The sequence below is a fragment of the Diadema antillarum genome, unplaced genomic scaffold, assembly GCF_040938485.1.
Source record: "Diadema antillarum isolate AM-2024a unplaced genomic scaffold, OU_Dant_1.0 scf00000075, whole genome shotgun sequence".
Classification (NCBI taxonomy): Eukaryota; Metazoa; Echinodermata; class Echinoidea; order Diadematoida; family Diadematidae; genus Diadema; species Diadema antillarum.
In genome coordinates, this window is record NW_027270964.1 from 2,472,402 (window position 1) to 2,485,037 (window position 12,636).

Here is a 12,636-nt window from a genome sequence, read left to right on the forward strand (position 1 = left end):
TGGGATCGGGCAAAAGCATCAAATAATCATCGAAACATATATGTACTTTGCAGCTTAGTGGATGCAATGTACCAAGAAGACTCACTGTTTGGTATATGTAGGGCTCCACACTAACTTTTTTTTGGTGGCCCGAGAGAAAAATTTGGTGGCCCGAAAAAAAATAAAAATAAAAAACAAAACATTAAAAGTCCTTTTTTTTTCAATTAGTCACACACTCACTGCATGCATTTATGCATATCTGGCACAAAAAGTTACCAATTTATTGACATAGGCCCCTACTTTTCAAAAAAATTTGGTGGCCTGAGGCAGGCCACCAAATTTGAACTTTTTTGAAATTTGGTGGCCCGACTTTCATTTTTGGTGTCCCCGGGCCACTGGGCCACCATTAGTGTCGAGCCCTGGCATATGGCATAAAAACAACCCTAAAAAAGAGAACAGTGAGATGAATTGAATATGTAAATCAAAAGTAGTCAAAATCTTTGGCTAAATTCATAACTATTTATGCTTATATCATAGGCTATTTGTTTGAATGCATATACATCATTTTCTAATAGCTGTTTTAATAAAAAAAAAATTAACTACAGTGTTTTGCCATTCTCTACACTTGGTTATTACTATCTCAACTGGGATCTTGCTTCTTCAAACTTTATTATGTTTTTAATATTTATGAAATGTGATTTTATATTTGGATTGTACAGCACCTTGATGTAAAACAGCATTAACCTGCTGATCTTGTTATCCTGTCAAAATATGTTGACATAAGCAGAGAAATATGAAAAGAAGCTTCTATGAATAAAGTGTCTTGAATTAACACAGCCTGCTTTAAGTGATCACAATTTGTATACTTTATTTCTTGGCCTACGAAACAAATTTGAGGAGCACTACACTTAAATTTGAAGCATGTCTCCTCTTCATTGTTGCAAGCAGATAGAAAACTTCTCGACTCCAGAAATTAGGTCTATAGTAAGAAAAGAGGGGATATTACATGAGAATTAACATAATTCTGACAACTGTGACTAACAGCTACAAAATTAAAATAGGGGAACGAACTAATGCAAATGGCAATTAAACAGGAAATCATGATCCCCAGTACATTTCGTCAAGTAGGTTGTCCTTACAATATAAGACATGAAAGCTGTCAGACTACATGACTCTACAACAAACTATAAAAAATGCCCCACATAAAACACAACAAATAGAATTCAGTATTGTCACATACTTAGAAATGGTTGAAAGATTTAGGATAGGAAAGAGTTTAAAGAATACCTTGCCTTCCCCACGATCTCTCGCATTCGAGTTCTACACTCTTACTGCACTTACAGATGGCAGAGAATCATTACAGCCCTGTGTACCATCAAGCAACCTGCAGAGAAGACACAAGATACAAGAAGAAAACAGACGCATGTCATTACAAATAATTTAGCACCTCATCAATATTACATTAAAAATACCTTAAATCACCACAATGAATTGCATTATCACATCACGTGTGTTACCACAGTGTTACGCTGTACATGAACATAATGATAATAACGTGAGACATTTAGAATTTGACATTATAACTGAGGGAAAATAAATTCCAGTATTGTCATTGTGGCCAAAAAATGCCCCCAATTCCTCCTACGGACATTTTGCTTTAAATTTGAGATTCTCTTCCTGTGACCCCTACCAAGTATGCTCAATTTCCACCCACATGCTTTCGTGCAGGTAAATATACATAAGTTTCCACAGCACACACGTTTGACACTGGAGAATGAGCAATCACGTACATGTATCTCACTCCAGCCTTGATAGGCTTAGGTGAATCACTGGAAGGGGAATTCCAGGCCAGAGTGAGAGAGAGAGAGAGTGAGATTTTATTAGCATAATAGTGAAAGTTTGATTGAAATCATCAAAAATTCAAGGTAGTTTGGGAAATTGTGAATCTTCGCTCATTTTCACAAAGCAATTCAGCAACGGTACATACGAAAATGTAAATGAGCGAGTTGATGATGTCATCACTGCACAACTTGCCATATAGTTCTTACATAAAATCTGGAAATTTCCATTTTTTTTTTTCATTTAAATGCACTTATGCCCCAGTCATAAATACTGATATACCTAACTGATAAGAATTGCAAAGTTATACTGTCAGGAATGACAATATCTCTTACACTTTTATAGCAGAAAAATGTTAATTTTTTCTGTTTTTTTGTTGTACACGATCAATGAAAATTGTGAGGTGATGATATCATCAGCTCACACATTTGCATATCTATATCTACTGTTTGAGAACTATTTTGTAAAAATTAGTTAAACTCACAATGTCATAACCTCCTCAAGTTTCATCCGATTCTGTCAAATTTCACTGTCGTGCTTACAAGATTTTACTCTTATTTCAAACTAGTTTGAAAACTCTGTTTTGAAACTACCTATAACTGTTCCAGAATTCCCCTATATGGCAGACAGAGTATCCATAAACATAATACTATGGATATCAGGAAAGCAAGGAATAAGGAGACAAAGAGGACAGGCAGACAGACAGACAGACAGAGATAGCTAGCAGATAGACAGACAGACAGATAGATAGATAGATAGATAGATAGACAGATAGATAGATTGATAGATAGACTGATAGATAGATAGACAGATAGATAGATTGATAGATAGACTGATAGATAGATTGATTGATAGATAGGTTGATAGCTTGATAGACAGATGGATAGACAAATAAATAGATAAATAGATAGATAGATAGATAGATAGACAAACTGAGGTAAGTAGAAAGTATGACAGCAAGATAGTTAGATATAGGACAGAGAGACAGACAGATACAGTGGACTCCATGTTATAACAAAGTCCTTGGGACTGGCAGTTTTCTTTCCTTATATTTCGTATTTCAAAATTTCATTTTAACCGAACAAATAAAAAACAAGGAAAAGTAGAAATTACGCGGTGCGTAACATATGTCCCCGCCGGAAGTAGCATTTTGTAACAAAATGTGCAATATAGGTAAAAAATCAAGGTCAAAGGTCAAAGAAGTCAAAGGTCAAAATTCTGTGTAGAAGTTGTGAAGCCCTCACCTAGTGCCATCACATAAAGCAAATGGAATCGAAATTGGGTTAGAAATGGCGAAGGAGTAGCATTTTGTAGCCAATGTACAATATAGGTCAAAAATCAAGGTCAAAGGTCAAAGAAGACAAAGGTCAAAATTCTGTGCAGAAGTTTTGAAGCCCTCACCTAGTGCTATCACATAAAGCAAACGGAATCGAAATCGGGTTAGAAATGGCGAAGGAGTAGCATTCTGTAGCAAAATGCACAATATAGGTCGAAAATCAAGGTCAAAGGTCAAAGAGGTCAAAGGTCAAAATTCTGTGTAGAAGTTTTGAAGCCCTCAACTAGTGCCATCATATAAAGCAAACGGAATCGAAATCGGGTTAAAAATGGCGAAGGAGTAGCATTTCGTAGCAAAATGTACAATATGGGTCAAAAATCAAGGTCAAAGGTCAAAGAAGTCAAAGGTCAAAATTCTGTGTAGAAGTTTTGAAGCCCTCACATAGTGCCATCACATAAAGCAAACGGAATCGAAATCGGGTTAGAAATGGCGAAGGAGTAGCATTTTGTAGCAAAATGTACAATATAGGTCAAAAAATCAAGGTCAAAGGTCAAAGAAGTCAAAGGTCAAAATTCTGTGTAGAAGTTTTGAAGCCCTCACCTAGTGCCATCACATAAAGCAAACGGAATCGAAATCGGGTTAGAAATGGCGAAGGAGTAGCATTTTGTAGCAAAATGTACAATATAGGTCAAAGGTCAAGGTCAAAGGTCACGACTGAAATTCTGTGTAGAAGTTTCAAAGCTCCCATGTAGTGCTATCATATAAAGCAAACAGAATCAAAATTGGCTCATAAATGACAGAGAAGTAGCAAATTGAAGATTTTGATCACACACGGACGCACACACGGACACACGGACGGACGGACGGACGGACGGACGGACACACGGACGGACACACGGACACACACACGTACGGAGCCCGTTTCATAGTCCCCTGCTCGAACTCGTTCGGCGGGGACAACAAAAATACTTAAGAGTGGATAATCAGAATTTTTAATTCGCTGTAACAGGAATTTCGTTATAACTGTTCATTATAATAGGAGTGTACTGTATCACAATAGATAGATAGATATCTAGATAGACAGATAGTTAGACCGATTGATTGATGACCACAGATACAAATAGCGAGATAGAGTTTATGGAGCAAGTAGGATAGGAGGCAGGTAAAGTGAGAGAGAAAGTGACAAAGGATGACAAATTCAGTTTAACACGTGAATGCTTCATTTTCAGCTTAGGCAGAGTTGATTGATAGGAGTCATTAATAATCAAATATCATTTCATTTTTGTACTTCAAGAAAAAAGCATACAAAATTACAATGATAACAAATGCACATAATGATAAAATGTATGTGTAAAGTTCATTTGCAAGTCATGACTGTGAGGGTAAATGGTTGAGTTAATAACATTGGTCCATAGATCTTCCAACTAGAAAGTTTGAAATGATGGCAAATACAGTCAGCCTTCCTTAAGTCCACCTTGCATAAGTTGGATAATCACCTAAGTCGAAGGTCTTTTTAAGTCCTCTTCTCTTTATATTCTACCGATTGAAAATCCCTCACAAGCCAAATTTCCTCCAAGTTGAAGCTCTTTCGACAGTCCAAATAGAATCAACTTTAGGCAAGGTTGACTATATTGTAACTATGACTCATTTTCTCTATCTGTGGTTGTGTTCTTTACTGTTCTTTCCTTTTGTTCTTTTTTCATTTTGCTGTCAGCGATGTATGCCACTTGTTTGCAGTGATCTGTTTGTTCAGTTATCAAATTGAATGTTGCTCTAACTCACAAATATTTTCCACAAACTATAACTGAAATGGACAAGTTCTTGTTAAAAAATGCATGTAAATTGTATGTCATGACATGTGACACAACCTTGACCAGTATTCAATGTATGTAGACTAAAAAATGCTATTGTGGTTACACGTGTATGACCTTTTCCATGCCTGCAAAGAGATTCAATGACACAGAGAGAAGTCATTCTTCTATCCTTTCTAGAATCCATGTTTCATTCCTAAGTGTATACCGTTAACTGGAAAATATCGTTAACTGGAAAATAGACACAGAAGGAAGAATGATGCACTTCGTTCATTTATGTTAACAATATTCAAGTGTTAAGCATGTGAATATCCATCCGTGATACTGTACCATAAACAATTATTTTTTTTTCTTTCTTGTTTTGTAATGACCATTGTGTGACATGTCCCACTAAAGATATTTGAAAAAAAAACATCTATCATGAATGACTGTTAAACCTTTAAAGCTAGGGAGTGCCTGTGAAAATTCCAAGCTTGGGAAGTTGTGATACATTAGGTACAGTTCAACCATCCAAACCTTTGACCTAGCATGCTCCCAGTCGGCTGGGGTGGGTCGTGACCTCAGCGGTACTTCCTGTCTCTCAGGGGGGACCTTGACCTCGAGCGGGAGCGTGACTTCGAGCGGGAACGATACCGGTGCCTGGAGGAAGTGGAGCCAGAGTGGGATCTGTGGCGGTCGCGGCTCCTGGATCTGGATCTCGAACGCGAGTATGATCCTCGATCATTGGATCGGGATCTACATGTGAATAGACACAGACTACATTTAGCATCCACTAGACCAAAATCAAGCAGTGAATATCCCCTGAAGTGTTGAAATAAAACTAAAATATTGAGTTAATAGACATATGTCAATTTCTAAATGTAAACTCATATACTGCACTACACAGCTTCTTTGGAGGCAGAAGGTCTCTATGGATTTTGTGAAGTGTCACATAAAGAGAGTAGAAAAAAAGTACAGTGCATTTCCACAGTATGTGGTACGGTAACCATAGATGATCACAACAGTGGTCTCACGGTATATCTTCTTCAAATTAATGTAAAATGGGATACTGCATCTTTCACATGCCTGGTTGGATTGTTACAGCTATTTCTATTTATAGAATATCACTATACAGTGCATGCTATAACACCACAGATATGAAAGATCATGTTTCAGGACCCCGAATTTGACAATTCTGTTCTTTCACGGGGAAACTTGTTGCACATTTGTCTAGAAAAAGACCCTGGGTCATGTGACCGGTCACATGGTCACTGGCTTCACTCAAACTGGGCTTGGGACAGTCTGGTCAACTCTCTTGAGCTGACCGACAAAGCTCCCTGCCCCTGTTACCTTGACCGAGACTGGGCAGATGCGGAGCTGCTGGACCTTGACGACTGGGATGATGATGATAATGATGACCTTGATGAGTAGGGCGAGCTGGAGGAGGGGTTGGTGCCTGAGGCTGGACTGGACTTCGAGGCATCTTTTGTTGACTTTGAAGCTGCCTTTCCATCGTCATCACTGTCCCCGAGGGCGTAGGCGGAGAGGTCGCCGCCTTCCTCATCATCGTCATCATCCTGAATCAATAAAATCAAAGTCGCATATATTTTTTTATTCGGATTCAAAGCATTTCTGCTCCCTGCTTCAATTTTAGGGTATATATATCCTCAAGAGCATAGTGCTTTATTCATAGGAATCATATCAAGATACGACGATTCCACAGAGCAGAGTAGTGACTTACTGTATACGCTATATATTTCGCGGGGGTTTTATTTTCGCGAATTTCGCGAGTCATGAGCTATTCGCAAAATTAACAACACGCAAAAATACTACCTTCCAAAATGAATCCCTTGCCTTGATGATACGAACATTTCAGTACTAGTATACCATGTCACGGCTTACCGAACAGACCATACTGGCTAAGCTTGTTTACGCACGTCCACGTCTACTTACGAATACTGTAGAGAGCCAATCCATTATCGCAAGGGGACCACTCGTCAGAAATCTAATGTTGAATTCCAACTTACTAGTTCGCAGAGTTTGGTAAGTTTTTTTTCATGCAGTGTATAACTAGTATCATTCTTATTTGCTAGTAAATTGAAAATTCACACTTGCTTTGCCACTTCATATTTTCTCTGGTCCCCCAATCGCGAATTTAGCCACTCGCGAAAATGTGTGACGGCGGCAATTCGCGAAAATTTATGTACGCGAAAATTATAGCGTATACAGTATTTCTGAATGACATATTGCAGCATCCTTAAAGTGTTGGCAATGCTTATGCAGGATCAACATCATGCAACAATAAATTGACAGCAAATTAGTAAAAATAAAAAAATCTTGTGAATAACTAGAAGAGAGCAATATGTTCATTTCATGGAATCATTCTGAGTGCCACACAACCCAGCTATTGGACAATAGATACTTCCATAAAACGTAGACACGTATGCCTATCTTTCTTTTCTTTTCTTGTTTTCAATGTACAACATTGACGCAACATCAAAGACTAACCTCAGAATCTAGTTTGTAGGCATCCAGTCCTCCTTCATCATCCTCATCCTCCTCCTCCTCCTCATCATCACTTTTGTTATCCTCCACTCTCTGGTTGGGTTGCCAACCTGTGTCACTTCTGTCGGAGGCAGATGACTTGCGGAATTTCTTCTTCTTTCTCCCAAACTGAGAACGCATGAAATAGAAGGGCAGGACAAAACAAAGGATATGCAGAGAACATTTATGACATCTGTGTTTGGATATATTAACATGAAATTAGTATACTTGTTTATCTACAAACACCCGCATTTATTTGAGATTGGTAGGTGTGACTAAATGATGGTGCAAATAGCGCAGTGTCATGCCGGACACACGACAGATTAATCTCATTGGTAGTATCAAAATCCATTCATATGCACTCTTAAAAAGTGTACAACTGGTGGATATTTCTCTGTGAGAATCCATACCATAATATAAAAACAAAATGAATAAGTTTAAAGATTGGATATGATAGCAAGTACATCGGGCAATCTCATCCCTTCTTGAATTGAGTCGATGAAAAGAAATACCTCATTATGCTACATGCACCAAAAGCTGTACGGATGGCAAGAAATAATACAATGAAATACTAGTCAATGCTCAAGTCTTTATACCAGCTCGCACACAAGATAGAGGCAGAAAATTGACAACTGTTGAGATTATGGCAGACATGGCAATATTCAAAGGATGGTTGTATGAGATATTTCTTGGTCTCCGTCTTGCAATCAATATTAGAGGTTTGGCATGAACCCTAAGCACTGGGTGACAGTAATAATCCATCATATATTTTCAATCCACCTATCTTTCAAAAGACCTTGTGCAGACTAGGAAACAATATCCAGTAGTCAATCTTTGTGTCATGGGGCCGTGCTTAGGTTGTTGCTTTTACCCCAGCTTGCTCATGGTTGTCATATTCATTCAGACTGGAATATCACGAAAGAGTCATACTCATAATACACAAAATACATACATCCATGCTGATACATGCATGCATGTACTGTATAAACACACATATGTTTACAAACACATAAATGCAAAGATCAATTGACAACGCTGACTGGTTTAATGTCTTTAAAAGGTACTGCAAAAAAAACAAACAAACAAAAAACAAACAAACTAATAATATCGACATAGAAGCTTTTTGCCACATCTCATCGTCATGGAAACAAACTGACCTCATCATACTCCTCATCATCGGAGCCCCTCTTGTCCTTGTACTCCACATTGCCTCTTTCATTGTATCCTCCACCGTATCCTGGAAGAATCATTGTAGTAAACATTATCATCATCTCTCACTAAAACATTAATGATGCGTAATTTCATAATTCTTACGATCCTGTCTCATTTTCACTTGTTTTATTTTCACACTTAGGGACACATTCCAAGTACATATTTATAGGCGATAGTAAACTGCATCAGTGATCCGTAAGTCTGAACAAATTTCAAGGTACTGTGTATCCAATACATCTGAAACATTATCAAACAGACTGAACGATGTTTAAACATGTCCTGTTTAAACAAATCTTTTAATGTCAACAAAGCAGCATTGTCACATCTACCTGTCCTCTCTTCAATCTTGCCAAACTTCGGAGAGTGGCACACGTTGCATTCATTCCTCCGGGCCCAGTTGACGTTTCCACATCTGATCGACGGGAGAGGATGGAAAAATACACGGATAACAGTTTTTATGGCAACACAATGTAACAGCAAGGCTGCTCATCATTCACAAGTCTATGTGATATCTATGTATATCAAAGGAAAATAGTGAGAGCTAACACCTTACTGCATGACTTAAGATGAACTACAATATTTTAGAGTTTTGCATCAGGACTAGATGACAGAGCCTTTATGAACCATAGATATAGGCTGCTGGAAATTCACATGTACCTAGTTCCTTCCCCACATCTACCTAAAGAGACCTTGAGAAAGTTTTGTAATGTCTCTTTTTCCAAGCTAAAATATGGACATACATAGTGTAGATAAGCAGGAGGGTCTAACAATCACACAAGCACAAGCGGCTATGTCACCCCCTCTTTTTACATTCCCTGTGGAGAGCTGACCTCCTATTCTTAATTTACACTTCCTATTTCTTCTTTTTTTTCACAATGATGTTGAGAAGTAGTGACTACATGTACATACATGTATATACTATGTGATGAATTTTTCAGGAATATCAACTTTGATGGCGGCAATCTCCTGACATGGCTAACAACACAACAAACCACACCTCTGATTGATTCAAAGCGATAGGTTGTGGCCTCTGTTGTCTTTCAACACACATGTGCATTGAGTTGCAAATCCATGGAATTGTCCATTGGATATTCATTGTTTTGTTCCTCTATTTTGTGTGTCACTCACGTTTTGCATTGCCAGTCATCAGCACTGAACAACCCTCTGCTTCTCTCTGCCATCTGCTTGCCGATCACTGTCCCTCCATCCTTGATTTTCAGCCGACTCTTTTCTGTCCACAATTAAGCAATACACGCACAAAAGACAAACAAAAGGTAAACATAAACAAAACAAAACAAAATAAAACCAACAAAACATGGTAAATACATGATGTTACAAAAAAAAAAAAAAAAATCCAAGGTATATTACACATGTGCAGATCAGCTGTCTCAACCTACGTGGACATAAATTCTTGGTCACAAAACACACAGCTCAAAAAGTCCATGAAAAGGGAGAAGGAGAAAGAAAGAGAAAAAAGACAAAAAATGATGACTTAGACTGTCGCTAGTGTCAAACATGTAATACCGCACACAGATATAACCTATAGCATATACTGTAATAACAGTTACAATGAGTGACACTGAACTCACAGAAACAGAGCAAACCAAGTACAATGTCAGCAAGGGAGCGGAAAGGGATGGGGTGTTGAAACGGTAACACATTTGCTCCTGTGACAATGGCTCCAGTATTATTTTCTCCAAGGACTTAGGGTTTAATGTGATGGGTTTTAGGTCTAGTTTGATGTGAGGATTACAATGTAGTATAAGGGTTGGGTTATGGTTGTAGGAAGAATGTTTGGCTCAGCATGCAGATATTTCATGGGAGCAATTGTTGCAGGAGCAAATGTCATGGAACCATTGAGGAGAGAGGAGGAAGTACAGAAAGACAGCTACGAGTTAGGAATTCAAATTCAAAGAGCACTATATCATTGAATATCTACTATAATGAAATGATTATAATACAGAAAGTTTAATCAACATGTACTTCATAGAACATACCTGCACCACATCTGTTGCAATGAGTTCTCCTTGCAAAGTTGACATTGTTGCACCTTGATGGGAGAAAAAAAAAAGTCCCAGAATGTCTCATGTGGTTGGCATACAGTAAGTGGATACAATTTTGAACTCCACGATCATTCACAGAATTTAATACATACATACATGTACACCCAAAATTAGCCCCGGAGACCGCGCCGCCAGGCGCGGTCCTGGCGGCTTCCCCGCAGTTTCGCTTATGTTATAGTTCAAGTATTCTGTGCGCTTGTGCAAGTGATTGTGAATTCTGTGAACATCGGTGAGCTGCTTATAAGACATCATTTTGTGCATCACAAGCAATGAAATGCATCAAACAGTCGCCGATGATAGTCATTTAGGTTTCATCGACCCATGTAAGTATTCCTAGTAGTTTCTGTTGAAAAATTAAGGAAATATAGCGCCGCAAAGGCACCCGTTTGTTCAACATGAAGATCTTTTATGGGAGCACGGCGCAGCCGCCACACGCAGGTGTGGCGGCTGTCGCAGTTAATCCAAAATGTACATTTACTGTACAAATATGTAATAGAAACCATCACCATCAATGAGATTGCAGATATTGCCTTAATTTGCACATTAAGATTGTATTTCAGGGTGTAGGGTATGTACAATGTATTCTTTGATCTTAAGAAGGGCGGACATTAATGTACTTTTGTATCCATGTCAACATTTCAAATTCTGTGCAACTAAATTGCACTAAAATAATGGGAAATATCTGATAGCTTATTTCAAATCACTCACATACATGTTGCATACACATACTTGAACCAAATCAGTTTACATGGCATTGATATTGACATTGACTTACATGCAGTCACTCTAAACAACTCACTCTTCATTAGTGTGGCATTCACTGCCTACATAATCTGTAACTGAAGGTAGTCATCAATTACCATTACATTAATTGTATCTTTCAAGTATAAACCAGGAGCTGAAAATCAATGTGCAATGTGCCAATGATTATGCCAAGCTGAGGTCATTAGTGCTGGATATTGTTTTTGGATGGAAGGGCATATCTTCATTCTTATTGTACAACATTACAATGAAAATCTTGATCAATTTCACAAGCTAGCTTACTTTTTTTTTAATGTAACAAAGTTTGAAAAGAGTGTATGTGAACAGACATCTAACGTTAGACCTACAAGACTAACAAGTGCAACGTTAGTTAGACTATTTAGAGTCTATAATATTGACACATCACAAAAAGTTAGGGCCTCGTGGCTTATCAAACATATAACAGTTAAATACTAACGTTAAATAAGGTCCAAGTTTGCCACAAAAAGTACCACGGTAAATACTGACATAGATCTAGATCTAGATTTAAGTTTATCACATATTGACATTCTGTCAGCAGGTAGACCCTACACTGTGGAGGTTATGCACAACCAAGTATTGAGGAGTAGTACTGAATACACAACCGTCTACTGAGTAAACTGACAATCATTAACATGCAACCCATATCCGTCTACACAATTACAAGACACAAATTGCTATACGTAGGACTGTTGGTAGCCCACTACATGCAACAACCAGCATACATTAAATTGTAGCCGAGCCGAGCAGCGTCGTCTCAGAGCTCAGACGCAAGCCAAAAGATGAACCAACGACTACATCCATTAAGTCACAAAGAATCATGCTAACTCAACAAATGGTACAACAAATTACTTACTTCGAGTTACCGCAGACCCAATCGCCATCATTTCCCATGAATTTCCGACTAGACATTTTGACTGACTTTACCCTCTGCTCTGTGGTGTGTATGGCTACGTGTACGTGTACGCATAATACAGTGAGGTAGGTGTGGGTATATAATCACACAGTACAACTGTATGGGGAGCTATGGTAGCTCTGTGTGTGCAAATTAAAGAGAAAATTTGCACTCGCAGAATTAGCAGACTGATTGTGATTGTGATTGAAAGATGACAGAAAAGTCACATGATCAACCTGACAGTGTCTCATTTTTAAC

At 38.1% G+C, this 12,636-nt stretch overlaps 1 protein-coding gene across 1 annotated transcript; it reads right to left on the bottom strand.

Annotated features, from left to right (window-relative positions):
• Positions 1-691: 691 nt before the first annotated feature.
• LOC139717444 (uncharacterized) lies at positions 692-12,410 on the bottom strand. Its single transcript, XM_071628952.1, has 9 exons — positions 12,340-12,410; positions 10,638-10,690; positions 9,769-9,871; positions 8,970-9,052; positions 8,586-8,665; positions 7,393-7,557; positions 6,235-6,461; positions 5,422-5,640; positions 692-1,363 (listed from the first exon to the last, which is right to left on the bottom strand). The coding sequence occupies exons 1-8, from the start codon at positions 12,393-12,395 to the stop codon at positions 5,466-5,468; spliced, it is 942 nt and encodes a 313-aa protein (XP_071485053.1). The 5' UTR covers positions 12,396-12,410; the 3' UTR covers positions 692-1,363; positions 5,422-5,465.
• Between the last annotated feature and the right edge of the window lie 226 nt (positions 12,411-12,636).

Excerpts from the sequence above, each read along its gene's own strand:
- LOC139717444 (XM_071628952.1), bottom strand. The coding sequence starts at position 12,395 with ATGTCTAGTCGGAAATTCATGGGAAATGATGGCGATTGGGTCTGCGGT. Across the intron at positions 7,558-8,585 it reads ATGATGAGGAGTATGATGAG|TTTGGGAGAAAGAAGAAGAA; the intron begins GTCAGTTTGTTT and ends ATGCGTTCTCAG. Across the intron at positions 5,641-6,234 it reads TCTGCCCAGTCTCGGTCAAG|ATCCCGATCCAATGATCGAG; the intron begins GTAACAGGGGCA and ends ATTCACATGTAG.